The sequence below is a fragment of the Solanum lycopersicum genome, chromosome 8 (genome assembly GCF_036512215.1).
Source record: "Solanum lycopersicum chromosome 8, SLM_r2.1".
Taxonomy (NCBI): domain Eukaryota; kingdom Viridiplantae; phylum Streptophyta; class Magnoliopsida; order Solanales; family Solanaceae; genus Solanum; species Solanum lycopersicum.
The window spans coordinates 47202228-47217239 of record NC_090807.1 but is presented as its reverse complement, the minus strand read 5'-3'; the positions used below and the strand labels follow the sequence as shown (position 1 = coordinate 47217239).

The 15012-nt window shown below is 29.2% G+C and overlaps 2 protein-coding genes and 1 non-coding gene across 3 annotated transcripts; all 3 read right to left on the bottom strand.

Annotated features, from left to right (window-relative positions):
* Positions 1-2056, bottom strand: LOC101258978 (probable carboxylesterase 17). The gene has a single exon (XM_004244979.5). The coding sequence runs from the start codon at positions 1046-1048 to the stop codon at positions 113-115; it is 936 nt and encodes a 311-aa protein (XP_004245027.1). The 5' UTR covers positions 1049-2056; the 3' UTR covers positions 1-112.
* A 245-nt stretch (positions 2057-2301) lies between these two features.
* Positions 2302-2374, bottom strand: TRNAR-CCU (transfer RNA arginine (anticodon CCU)). Its single transcript has one exon. It is a non-coding gene; the product is annotated as a tRNA-Arg (tRNA).
* A 9872-nt stretch (positions 2375-12246) lies between these two features.
* On the bottom strand, positions 12247-13614 carry ail (IDS4-like protein). The gene is made up of 3 exons (NM_001247105.2): positions 13272-13614; positions 13064-13190; positions 12247-12831 (listed from the first exon to the last, which is right to left on the bottom strand). Exons 1-3 carry the CDS (start codon positions 13530-13532, stop codon positions 12419-12421), a joined length of 801 nt encoding a protein of 266 aa, NP_001234034.2. The 5' UTR covers positions 13533-13614; the 3' UTR covers positions 12247-12418.
* Between the last annotated feature and the right edge of the window lie 1398 nt (positions 13615-15012).

The following is a 15012-nucleotide window of genomic DNA, read 5'->3' as shown; positions in this document are numbered from 1 at the left end:
TAGAAGTTTAGGTAGACAATTTATTGTGGACTTTAGCCAGTCTATGAAGTTTCTCAAACTAGAAACTCACAAAAGTAAAGGATTGTCCTAAATTCATTTGTCGTCAATCGACTCATTTCCTAAAACTATTTATGAAATCACTCATTTGCTTCTGAAGCAAACGAGTAGCCTCTGATTCAGGATGAAATACATGATAAACATGAGCCTGTTCCTCAGCTTCAACCACCTTCACATGACTTTTCACACCTTTCTTCTTCAAGAATTCAGCGTACGTGACTCCCCTTTCTTTCAACAAGTCTAAACCAGCAACAAAAACAATCACTGCTGGAAACTGAGACCACTCAGCCAAAGATAATTGAGCATTCTCAAAATTACATCCAAAATAATCACGATTTGATCCTTGAGGCAAGCTGAGTCTCCAAAACATGTCGTTCATTTCCACGCCCCCTGCTGATCCATTATCCATCTCTAATTCAGTCCTCTTTTCACTCCCAAAATATGGATGAATTGGCAGCAACGCCTTTAGTCTACCACGAAAAACTTCACTTGTAATCGCCCTGATAGCAACCTGATGAACTATGTTCCCTCCAGCACTGTCCCCGGATAGAAAAAGCTGAGAAAGATCAGCCCTTTTCAGCCATGGTTCAAATTCTATGTTCTTGATCAGCCATTCCAATGCAGAATAGCAATCTTCATAAGCTATAGGAAGTCTATTTTCCGGTGCAAGACGATAGTCTACTGAAAGAATGATAGATTTTGAAGCCACACTTAAATCTCCAAGAAAAACATGGTAACCGAGCCATGTAGTTGAGCCGATACAAAATCCACCACCGTGGAAGTAGACAAGAACAGGAAAGTGTTGGTGAATACTTGATTCAGGAAGGTACATCCTTCCAAATATTAGTTTCGAAGAATCAATGATAACATCCTTAGACATGTAGCCATTGTAAGGTTCAATTGATGCAGTAGCTATTTGTGGCTCGAATCGCTTCACTGAACCATCAGAAAAAACTTGGATGTAACCTGGTGCTTCAGCAACTATGGACATTTTCGTGGAAATGTACACTTGCTAGCTGGTATGGCTTGACATGAAATTTAAAGAACATGCTTGATAGTGGAGCATGACAAGAACATGAATATGTATGGTGGTTTGATCACACAAAGGGCAATGAATCATGCAAAAAAACTTTCACTTCCCCTATTCCAATTTATGCGATACTTTTAGTTTTTTAAGAGTCAAACCCAGAAATTTGCACAATAATCTTCATTTTTTTTTGAAATTAATTTATATAATTATAAATCAAAAAATGTCACGTAAATTCATAGACGTATCAAATATTTCAGCAAGATGGGTGCACAATTATGAAAAAATCTATCTTAAATATAAATTTGATCATTTGACTTTTGGGTTCTTAATATAAATCATTAAGTTTTAAACATTATAGGTTCAAAACATATAATACTACTAGTTTTAAATTTTAATATACACATTTCATCATATAATTTTTTTATGGTGCTTAAACTTTTAGGAATTTTCAATATAACACACTTGAAAATTTTGAAAGGTTTAACGAAAAAAACAAAAAATAATTAGTTGAAACGCCAAAAGCGTAACTGATAATCAGTTAAAAAAATCAATAACTACTTGAAAAGATGTTACTCTAAAAGACAAAATAGAGACGCGCATTATTTAAAAAAGAATGACTTATTTTCCTTTTTAGTCTGTTTGAAAATGAAAGACCTCTTTTTCTTTTTAGTATTTTGAAAAAAATAACAAAAGTTTTCTCTATTTTTCTCCGTAAGATTAAAGGGCACGTTTGATATAACTTTAATTAATATCTCCATAAGATTAAAGGGCAATAGATTTGACATAATTTTAATTTAGAACCACAAAATTCAAACGTCTTTTTTATTGTATAAAATTTAAAGGGAAAAGGGTCAAAATTATCCCTCAACTTTGTTTAATTGGTTAACTTTACCTGTACCGTTAAAAGCAAGTTATTTTTATCCCTATCATCAATAAACTTAACAAAAATATTCATCCTTTGATGGAAAGTCATCCTATGCTTATCACTCACCTACGCTCTTGCAACATGCCCCAAATCAATTAAAATTATTCAATTTTACTTAAATTACCCAATTTGTTAAGTTGCAACATCCTATGAATGGTATATTTGTTAAGTTTAGTAACGAGAGGGGTAAAAATAACTTGCTTTTAACGCCAAAGATATTAAGCGGTAATTTTCACCCTTTTCCAAATTGAAACTGATATAACTTTCCAAAAAAAGATTAAAACATTAACGCGCCAGGTAGGGGTCGAACCTACGACTTTCTGCTTAGGAAACAGACGCTCTATCCACTGAGCTACAGGCGCTTTTGTTAGCAAATGCTTAGTTGTATATTTAAATTTGTTACTCGTTGGTTTGTTGTGACCATAAATGCCATCATCATGATAAGAAATCCATAGTATTGATAACCTTAGATGATTGAATTCAGAAATGCAGGAAAAATTTTAATAGAATTTGTATTTTATGGGGAAAAAAAAAGAAATGAAAATTGACAACTAGAATTATATATTTTAGGGAAAAGGAATAAATATACCTTTGAATTATCATACATGGTGCGCAGATATCCTTCGTCATACTTGTGGGACATTGATGCCCCTGTAGTTCAAAAACTAGAGCATGTATATTCTTTATACTAACAGACATATACATATCAAAATCTTATCCATCGATCTACATTTATTAAACATTGGATGGACGGATAAGATTCTTTCACGTGTCTCTATTTAGTCTTCCTTTAGAGTGAATTTATTTATACATTGTAATTTGTATAATAAGATATGCATTTGTATAATTATAAGTGTATATTACGAAAATATATGTATTTGTTATATTCAATTTTCTCTCGCGTTATACAAACACAAACGTGATGTTTATTGCGAATTATAATTGTATACCGAAAATGGCTAATTGTATACCAAATCAGATGACAGATGTTTACTGCGAATTACAATTAAAATAAACTATGATTGTAGTATTTAATTTGAATTAATAGTTTTTTATTCATATAATTTTCCCACCTTTTATTTGACATTTTATTTATAAATAATAAATTTCATACTAATTATCACAGAAAATAAAACCGTGTATCATATCAAATATCATAATATCAAATAAAAACTAAAAAATTCAGTGACAGCATCCATGAAAACTCAAAATCGTTAAAGAAAGCTTTAGAAGTTTCAAGAGGACCTATGACAAGATCCCTAACAAGGAAAATTCATAACAAACTTAATGTGCTGAAATTAGCAATTACAAAGTGTTGTGGTGGAAGAAGCTTTCAAGTCATAATCTCCCCCAAGTTTATATCAATTTGAAGGCCCAAATTAAGTCCAAGAAGAGATGGAATGGGTTCCCAATACGTCCCCAAATGGAGAAAATACTGCAGCCCAAAGTTAATGGTCCCTTGACTAATCTATTTATAAGAGTTGTTTTGCTCTATGTTCACTTCATTGGACTTTGTGTGGCATACCTAGAAAGCCAAAGTTTTAAAAGGCGGGAGCGTGAAGCGAAATATTTTATACCGTATGGGACGAGAAGTAAGTCTTGAGACATGTGACGTAAGTCTTATGGATCTATGGGACGTAGTCGCATATACATTCAGTTTTATAGCTTATTACTAATAAAATAAGCAAACCAAACCTTTTAATGATTTTACAATTTTTTTTTTATAAATAACCTATAATATATAGAAATTATATTATGATTTTTATTTGAGACAAGTACTGATAATTAATAATGAAGAAAAAAATATTATAATTACGATTTGAGAAATATCGTTACACCAATAATTAAAAAATATGATTTCAAGCAAAAAAAATTCAAAAAATAAATTAAAAATGTTCGAGCCTACATTTTTACGCGCAGGACTTAAGCTTTTATGCTTGAGGCACACGCTTCAAATTTTAGAATTTAAGTCTTTAATTTACCGCTGGGGCGTTTTTGGTACGCCCCTCCTCGAAACTCGCCTTGAAATCACCTCAAAAATATTTTTTTAAAAATACGACTAGAAAGTATTCATTTAATTTTGTCTTTAACCAATTCCTTCTTTATTATTTCCCTCGTTTAAATTTACTTGTTAAATTTTGATTTGATATATTTATTAAAAAATTAATTTATATAGTGAAATAGTTGATGGAATTCTAAGCATATTTATTCACTACATTTTCTAAACACATTAACTAAATTTAAATAAATTGAAGATTAACAGAAAGAAAAAATTGTTCTTTTTTTATTGATCAAAAAATGAAAAGCAAAAGCAGAATCAGATTAAGTTAAAAATATTTGACAAAATTAAAATAAACATTATATGAAAAGATGTTTTGTTCCTTCGTTAGAATCATATATTGAAGAATATTTATTGAAAGTTCTTTTCAACCTTTGTGGCAGATTTCTTTTGGAATTTATCTTTCAACTAACTAGTTCATAGTTCAAGGTAGCAAGATCTCTTCTATTTGGTGGAAAACACTTAAACTTTGTTTATTTTTATTAAGATTAAAATATCTAAATATAAATGTACATATGTATGATCAAAGTATTATACTAACAAAATATTAGGGGGAAAATCATTTTTTTATAAACGTTTAGATATTTGAATTATAATTAAATGTTTTAAGTTTAATAAAAAAAATGCATGAAGTACATATATAAATTATAATAACATAAAAAAATTGTTTAAAAAAATTGCAGTATCTTTTTTTGAAAAACAAATTCAACACAAATTAATCTTAAATAAATATACGGACAAGGGCCTAAAATACTCTTAAAAGTATTAAAAATTATATAAAATTACCCTTTATCCACCTATTGGCTCCAAAATGCCCTTTTCGTCCACCTATTGGCTCCAAAATACCCTTGTCATCCACCTTTGGGTTCAAAATTGACCATTTTTTAATTGTTTTAAAATTAAACTCTTTAAATATTTTTTTTAATACTGCGCGTTCAACTATTAATTATAATTTTAATTTATTAATATAATTTATAAACCAATCCACTACCCACTTATTACTAACTAAACCTCACTCAATTATTAATTCAATTATAATATAAAAATCGTCATAAACACTACTAAAATACGATGAAATTGTAGATTACTAAAAATGACATTCAAAATTATTCGAGTCCGAATCGAAGCCCCAATTAAATTTAGGTTGAGCCGCTTATTTAAAAGGACACTTTCTTTCAAAATTGAATTATAAATTTATATTAAAGGTAAAGAAATAATACATCCCAAATTAATTCATGCACTTTTTTTAAATATAATTTTATAAATATTTATGATTTATATTAAAATCTTTAATATATTATTTTTAAAAAAAAGTTACCTATGAAGTAACATCACATAATTGAGACGTAAGAATAATTAAGATGAACATAGTCAGACTTTTAAGTTTATCGGTGATTTTTATGTAGCCACTTGAATGTATGATAATTTACTTCTATATTTTTTAAAAACACTCAATTGGCAGTAGCTTGCATTAATAATGTGACGGGTTCATTAATTTAGAGGGATTTAATTAGTAATGGGTGGGTAGTGAATTGATTTATAAATTACACTAATAAGTTAAATTATAACAAATAGTTGAGCGCCACGTATTTTAAAAAATATTTAAATAGTTTATATATAAAACCGTTAAATAAGTGGTCAATTTTGAACCAAAAGGTGGATGACAAGGGTATTTTGGACCCAATAGGTGGGTGGAAAGGGCATTTTGGAGCCACTAGGTGGATGAAGGGTAATTTTGTACTATTTTCAATACTTTGAGAGGATTTTAGGCCCTTTTTTCGATAAATATATGAAACATTTCTATGTTCTATAATGTGTTTGCTCGTATACTCTTCTATAAAATAAATAACGAACGTGATACATTTAAATGATCTTAATCAAATTATAAAAACATCATCTTCTACTTTCAACAACACATATGTATAAAGTTTCTTTGCACTTTAATCAAATAATTTTTTACAATAAATTTTTATCAATTCTCGATAAACAAATTGGAAGAACAAAAATTAAAAGTTTAAGGGAAATAATTTGAATAACTAATAAAGTTGGAAAAGGAGAGAGAATTGAATTTTTATTTTTTTTTAAAAAAAATATGGAACATAATTTTTTTGTGAAAATAAAAGTGTCTTTAAAGAGTACGAATGAGAATAAGACTTTGTCGCAGGTGTGATTCTTCATATCCTTACAAAGATTTAGATCTCATTTGTTTCCATTAAGATTAGGAGGTTTGAACCCGAATATCCATATGATATTAAGATTTGCATTAATATATGGATGTTTTGATCTGAATACGCATCTGAATATTAAGATATGGTCTCAAAATCTGAACACTTAATAATTGATGTTTTTGTATTCAATATCTGAATGTAGAAGTGAAATTGAACAATATATTAATAAATATTAGAAAACTTTCATTTCAACAAAATATATCACTTTTGATTAAAAAAAAGTTTTAATAAATATGATTTGGAGTATTATTTTTTCATTCAAAAACCTTGATAAACAATAATACACAAAAAAATATTATTATAGTGTTGGTGACACATATCAATACAAGTAAAATATTAATATAAAAGAAATACTTAGATTTATGAAAAGTTACGAGAAATGCATATTCAAAGTAGATAAACTATAATTTATTATTTGATAACTTGTCAAATGAATCAGAATATTGTTAAGAGTCTTCTACATATCTGATTCATTTAGACCTTTTTAGACTCGTTACAAAGTTTTATAAAAAATAAAATAAATGAGGTCTTATATTGACAAAATCAGTTCTATGTGACTTGTGAATGGTATCTATTATATATAGATAACTATATCATTCAAGTAGACTACCACAAATTGATCAAGACAGGGATAAAAATAGATAATGTACTTAGTCTTCAAATAAGCGCACGTGCGACCCTAGAAAACTCAGTCACATTCTTGCATAACTTGCCAACAATCTTTCTATGTTAATGTAGTCTAAGACACTAGTAATCATTAAGAGAATAATAGAAAGAACAAGAGAAATTGCAAGAGAGATTTAGGGTTGAATTCGAAGATGAATTCTCTAGATGAAGAAGAAAATGATAGCATCCATATCAACTCAACTCATTTAAGAGTGCATTGGAAGTTCCAAGAGGATCCGTTACAAATTCCAAACAAAGAAATTTCAAGACAAGCTAATGGGTTGGAATTAGCCATTAACAAGTGTCTTGTGATTGAAAAAGAACTCAAGACCAATGAAGATATTTTCACCAAGTCTTGCATCTATTTGGAGGTACAAATTAAATTAGAATCCAAGATGAGACGGAATGAGGCCTAAAATTTCCCTCAAATAGAGAAAATACTGTAGTCCAAAACTAGTGTCCTTTTAACTAGTTCTAGAATCTATTTTTAAGAATTGTTTGTTCTATGTTGACTCCATTGGACTATGTGTATGGGTAGCCTTCTATGCCCATGGAAATATCATTCCCATTTAATATTTGTCTCTGTCCAACCCCCCTCTTTACTACTATTAAAAAAAGGAAAATTTTAAAATGTCATTGTTTTAAAATTTAAGAGGGTTCATTAATAATACTTTCAATATTTAGTAAAAATGTCAAATTTTAAATTTATTATGCATCTTATTTATGTTTTTATTATTTATTTTATTTTTAAAAAATAACTTTTATATAACAGATTGAGAGGAATTTAGGAGAGATAATTATTTTTAAAAAGGAACAAATGTTAAAAGTTTCATCAGTTACAATTTATCAAAATACACCAACTTTTATCTCTTTCTTCTTTTTTCATAATGTTATAAAAAACACTCTTTCTCCATTGTTCTAAAAAATTCAATCTCCAATTTTTTTATTTTTTTTATTTTTAAACACTTTTATTAACCAAAATAAATATTCATTTTTCACTAATTATTGTTATAAAAATAACAGAATTAAAAAAGTATCACATCTATAAAATTTCAATATCAATTTTTCACTAATTAAGTTATGAAAAATCATATAATCAAAAAATATAATATCTTATTCTCACTAATTATTACTATGAAACTTTATGATAATACTGTAATGACCCAAAAGCTCCTCTTTAGAATTTTGAATATTTATTTAACTTAAGTTAATTAATCGATAGTTTATGGGCTAAAGTGATAATTTATTTAAGACCCTATACCATTTAGACTATATTTAATAAAATATGTGGGTAAAACCTATCACTTTTAGTACATAATTAAGTAAAAAAAAAAGAGTTAGAAAACAAAAACGAAAAAGGGAGAGGAATAACGTGACCTAGCGCAGCATCGATCAAAGAGGAAAAACAAAAAGAAAGCAATTTGCAGAATTCCCGTCGGCCATCTTCAATTCTTGATAGGCATGCATTAATTACTTCATGTTACTTTATATACAATATAGAAAATGTATAACTGTTGGATATATATATAGAATTGGAAGGAGTTTATTGGTTGGAAGTTTTAGGGGAGGAACTGATACTTAAACTATGCCTAATTTAAATATTTTTGTGCAAATGTTTTCATTAAATGTCTATATATATATGATATGATATTATAATGGAATGGAAGGAAAAGAGATTTGGAATAGAAATGGGCAGTGTTATACGTATTGGAGTTGGGTATGAATATGGCTGATTTCTATGGTCTAATCATTGTCCAATAATGGCCTAATCATTGGACAATGATGGCCTAATCATTGGACAATGATCCTTGGGAAATTTAAGTGAGGAATAGTGATAGTTAATTGGGTACTACTGCACGAATATTTTATCCCTGAGCTTTCTTTTAAAATTAATATATATATATATATATATGGTATCACATTATTATTAAAGTTATGAGTTAGTGATAGAAGTAATCAAATATTAGATTAAAATGTTATATGAATATGATTAAATTTATGGTATTGGGGAATTATGCTTTAACCTTAGACTTGAAATTTGGAAATATGAGAATTTATATGTTAACTTAATTATAAAGTTGGATAAGCTTTTCGGTCTAAGCTAAACCTATATAACGTAAGTGTTGTTAGTGTCGGAATCTGATTCCAACTATATACTTGAATAGATTGCATTGGTTTGGAAGCTCAACGAAAGGGGAAAACACAAGTCCCGGAGTGATTGTTCGTTGATTTGAGGCAAGTGAATTTCTAAACTCTTGTTAAGTGTATGAAATTCGTGTATTTCCTTGTGTGGTGTTGAGAATGACTTAGAGACTTGTTGCTTAATTGTTGGTTTTGTATTTCTTGTTGTAAAATGTGCTTTGTTATCAAAATGGTTATCTCCTCATTTTCATTTGAGCATGTCATTTGCATTGTATCTGAGACATGGTTGTGGTAAGAGGATGTACCATTTCGAGGGTCGTATCGCGCGCCGCGATGGATATTATATTTCGAGGGATGTATCGCGCGCCGCGAAGGTTACTATTATCGAGGGTCGTGTCGTGCGCCGCGACAGATGCATGGACTGATATGTCCCCCATGGGTCCCGGACTGAGAGACAGCGGGTGTGTATCATTAAGAAAGGCATGCATCACTATATTTTACATTGCATCTCATGACGTTGCACATTTTATTATTGATGAACTTGAACATGTGTTTTGCTGATCTTGTGATTGTTTCTCTGTGAAGCTTGTGACTGTTGAATATTGAGTTGTTATTGAAAATGTGTAAACTGATGGAGTGTGGTTATTGAGTTGTGTGTTTGGTAAACTGTAAACTGTTAGGCTGTAGCGTGGAGATTTAGATAGGGTGTAAGGAGTACCTGTATTTCGTTCACTTAACTTGTGTTTAGAGGTTTGCTTGTTGGGTACCGCGTGGTTTGGTACTCACCCCTTGCTTCTACAAATTTTTTTGTAGGTTACGAGCCCGGATTTTTGTGATACTTTCCATTCGCTTTGTTTCCGAGGCATCTTGTGGAGGATTGTGAGGTAGCTGCTTGTCATCTCAGCGAACTTTCCTACTCTAGTTTATGACTTTGTTTTTACTTGAAAGACAACTTCATTTTAGACTTCTATTTTATTTCAATTCTAATAGTTACATTAGAGGCTTGTGCACGTGACAACCTGGTTTTGGGGATTGAATTAATATGACTTGGTTTCATACTAGAAATGTTGTTGGATTGTCATTTACTTCCGCACTTTGTTAGATATTGGGTTTTAGGCTAACTTGTCTTGGTGGGATAAGACAAGCGCCATCACGTCCATTTTTGGGTCGTGACAAATACATTATAGTTTTATTTATTAAATTTAAATTTTTTTAATTTAGAAACTTGAACACCTATAGTTTTATTTGTATTTGACCTACTTTTCTCACAGTGTATTTGTTTTATTTTTCAAAATTTTGTATCCTCGCTTAAATTGCAATGAAGCTTATATTAGTATCCATTCTAGTTTTCATGTTGTATTTTGTATAATGAAGCTTGTGTTTTTTTATTTATTAGTTTGTATTCATTCCAATATGTATGTCAAATAAATATGTAGCTATGTAAGAAATACATTTTTTTCATATATTTTTCACTGTGTTTTGTTTTTCTTTTCAAAATCTTATTTCTTTTTCTAAGTCGTATTCATTTAAATATGTATATTATTTGTATTTGTATTCGAATACAAATAAATTAATAGAAAGTTTTTCTTCTGAGTGGATATACGTTTGGATGAATACAAATTATGGACAAATACAAAATTCATAAACCATGCAACATGAAATTTTTAATAAATACAAATATTGATAGTATACATACTGATTTGAATACAAATTGAGAAAGCATACCAAATTCTAAAAAAGAACTATAAATACAAAACAAACTAATATAAAATTGGTCGATGAGTATTCGATCTTTGTCGTCTTTTTCAAGATCTTCACGAGTAGACGAAGATTGTACATTTGTCTTCTGAATTTGAAGAAGGTTTTGCACACTAATGAGTCTTATAAATGTTCTAATCCTCTTTCTTCTGTCATTTTAGTAGCGGATCATACATTATACACTATTTGTTGAGTACTAAATAAATTAAAGGATAAAAAATCACTAGAAATTGGTTTATTAAGATGAATACCTCTAGTAAGCCTCTTGAATTCAGCCATTGGAGAGTAAACCATAACGGAAATTAAAAAAAAAAAAAAACAATAGTTTTATAAGATTTAAAGAAAAACAAAATCAAAAAAGAAATCTGAAAATAGGATAAAAATTAGGGATACCTTGATCAAAGGGATTCTTGTTGATCTAATTTTTTATCAAAAAAAAATCAAAATATATGGCAGAAAATATTTACAACTTGAATGTTGGAGGAAAATCAGAGAAGATAAATATGATAGAGAAAAAAAATTTAAATAGGAGAGAGAATTAACAATTTGAAAAGATAAATATGAGAGAGTGTTTTTTTAAAAAAATCTTTTTATAGAATTAATTGAAAAACGGAGACAAAAAATAGGAGGAAAATCAGTTACATAAATTTTTTAAAATAATGTCATTTTTGACATTATTACTAATATTTATAAAGTATAGATATTTTTACTAAATGTGTTTTTTTTTAAAAATAGTTTACTAATTCCTCGATGAAAATCAAAATTTGAAGAATTACCTAGCGTATGACCTTAAATTCTCAAATACTTTTGGAAAATTATATTTGTATAAAGTTACACCATGTGTTTGGCCTAAAATTTTTTCAAAAATATTTGACTATTTCAAAAAATATGATTTACACATATAAGTTCTAAAAATTATTTAACATACCCATAATTCATATTATCATTTTATAATGAATATTTTCCGTTAAAAAAGACCTTATAATATAATTGACAACAATCAATAATAACTTACATAACAATTTAGGTAAGATAATACATTAATCACATATTCAAACTTTTCACTGATTCAGTTATGATTATAACTCACTAAACACAAATTCTTCCTTTTTCTCAATTTTATTACTCAAATTAGAACTCAATTTTTTTCAAATGTAATAGTAACAAACATTAGTTGGAACTAATAAAAAAAATATGTTTTTACTCTCAATGATTTCATTAACTACTAGTCCATATTACCTATATTTGGCATATTAGTGTGTACCAAAAACATTTGCAAAGAAGTTCCTATGAGGTGGTGAAGCTCATTATCTTACCCAAACATCAAATTCTGCCTCCAAGCCTAATTAATGTACATACAACCTTTAAGACAATAGAAGCATTAGCTTAACTTAAAATTCGTTGAGTCAAAAACAATGGATTACAAACGGTAACATGTGTGTATGTATATATATATTTATCAGAAATCTAAAGCTATACATGAACAGCAACTGCACTCGGTACTTCTTGGCAAGAGGGAATAAAACAGTATATCAAGAGGCATGAGTAACCCCCTACTTTGCTTCTTGTATGACCACTGGAGCGTTTTTCCATACATTGTCGAGGGCGTTGGTCTTCATTGGTGGCAAAGAGAAGATGCTGACAGTTGAACTTCCGCTGCGCATCTCCTGCAAGACTCTGAGTGCTGAATAGGTAAGTCTCAAGTACATGTTCTCCATATTCTTGATCTCTGCAAGTTCTTGAGGAACTTTGACTGGCCTTTCTCCGCCACCACCTCCACCTCCTCCTGCTACTTTGAGTGGCTCAGTTTGGTATAATAGGTGACTAAGAAGTGTATCACACTCCTTCACTAGTTTATTTAGAACCTCAGTTTCGAAGAATGGCTCCGCAAGCACCTTTTGGATGAAAGGCAATCGAAGAAGCTCCCCACTGAGTTTGTCATATTTCTTTAAAATCTTCACAACTCCTGTGAACAATAAAAGTAACATTGTGAAATTCATTACAGGTACTTGTTCATGTGCCAATAGCTATAGATTTAAAACAGAACGAATATGCAATTATGTCGTAAATTTGAGTTGTGACTAACAATTTTCTTTCTATATCAGGGCTCATACCGGATACCTCTAATTCATCCACTACACCACATGTTTGAATTTGATAATTAGTTGAGGAGGTTAGCTCATATTCAGAGTGGATACCTGTATAGTTAAGAGCACTGTAATTCTCCAATAAAACCATCTCTCCATGAAGATCCACAATATCCCTGCCTAATCTATTCACCTCTTCATTTGACTTTCCCATCTCAGCTACCCTCTCTTTCAAAACCTGCAATCAATTGCTACTACTATTAATTGACAAAGAATCATGTGATTTGCAATTGAATTTAACAAAAGAAACCCTACGGACCTTAAGGTGAATGATGTAGTCTTCTTCTTTCTCGACAAAGAAAGTGTTGAACTTATCAATCTCCTCTTCTAAGAGCTTTACAAAATCATTCACCTCCTTGGCAAGCTCATCATTATTCAATCTCTGTTTTTTGATAGGCCGATCATCCTGAGGATAAATCAATTTCAATTCTTTCTTCAGATCTTTGTAACTCAAGAATTTGTCTTGCCATTCCGGCAATGTTTCCTCTATGTGACTCTTCAATATCTTCCAGAACTTCATCTCTGATTTTTTCCTTACAATAGAAGATTGCAGAAAATGGAGTTTAAAGTATATAAAAAGGGCATAAGAGAAAGAATATTCCAAGCAGTGGTTTAGGGGAATTTGGCATATTTAAAACGAATATCCTCATTCCTTCTCTTTCGGTGCTTATTAGATGCTCTTTGTTTTCACCGTTTAAATTCAACCCCATCTTCCCTACCAATTATTTATTTCCCTTTTTATTATTAAAATCCACTTCTATATTTCTATTATTATAATATATAGTGGTAAGAAACAGAGAATCTCCTCTTTTTTCACACTTATTATTATTATTATTAATAATTATATAAAAGTTGGTCAAATCTACTTGTAAATCAATTTTTGAATTCTAAATGTGTTTGACGAATATAAAAAATAACTTAAAATAAATTACAAAGTGTTTAACAAGGTAAAATATATATTAAAATAAGTCAAAAATCAAAAGTAAGTCTCCTTTACTTTTTATTTTTATTTTTTTGACTTACGAATCAGTTTGATTTTTATTTTTGACTTAAAAACTATTTTCTTAAGCCAATTCTATTTCTTTTCTAGAGTCTGATATTGGTGTGGGTTGAGAGTTCTAACACAACTATGAAATATCAAGAAAAATTACTTAGGAAACAACACTTAAGTTTATGTGTTAAAGGCTATATTGTGATTTTAGTTCTTCTGTTATCTAACTTAGCACTATTAACCTTCAATTATATCATGAAGTGAGTGATTTTAATCCTTTAACTTATGGATCCAAATAAATTAATGGAGAGTTCAATTCTACAGGGGCAATTCAGGTATTTAAAAGTTGCTGCTTGAGAAATAGAAAATATTAAAAAAAATCATTGTTGCATAGCCTAGTCGTCGTGAATGTGCAATGGGATTGTGTTCTAAAAATGGTTTGCAATTCACTCCATCATATATGAGTACTCTTTTTAGTTAAATAGTTTAAAATTTCATGTGACAGACAAAAAATAATATCTATATCAAAATACTTTAAATTATAATGTTATGCAAATTTGAATTATAATTATTTGTATATGTGAAAATTTGATTCTGAATATACTATTTGTTAACTTCAAGCTACTAGAAGAAATCAATTTCAAACACCCTAAGAATCTGCATCATATTTAATTTTGGTTAGAAATAAACAAAAAATTGTTAGCATCATCATCAAAAGCATCACATAAATTCAATGTTTTCAACTATATCTTAAATATATCTTGAAAAATTTCATTTCAATTATTGTCAATTTCAACAATAGTAACAATCACAGAATGACTTAAGGAAACTGCTAATACTAGAATAGAGAGATTAGAAATGATTGCAAGACCCTTCTAAATTGGATATATTATAAATCCAACTCGTCCAATTGATTATAAGTAAAATTATAAAACTTAAAAAAATTAAGAAGTATTAGGCTGTTCGATTTATTATGGTAGGAAAACTTCTAATTATTGGAGGAAATATC

Coding starts and splice junctions, on each gene's coding strand:
- LOC101258978 (XM_004244979.5), bottom strand. CDS start 1,048: ATGTCCATAGTTGCTGAAGCACCAGGTTACATCCAAGTTTTTTCTGAT.
- ail (NM_001247105.2), bottom strand. CDS start 13,532: ATGAAGTTCTGGAAGATATTGAAGAGTCACATAGAGGAAACATTGCCG. Junction 13,191..13,271: donor ACTACATCATTCACCTTAAG/GTCCGTAGGGTT, acceptor AATTGATTGCAG/GTTTTGAAAGAGAGGGTAGC. Junction 12,832..13,063: donor CAGTGCTCTTAACTATACAG/GTATCCACTCTG, acceptor TATTGTTCACAG/GAGTTGTGAAGATTTTAAAG.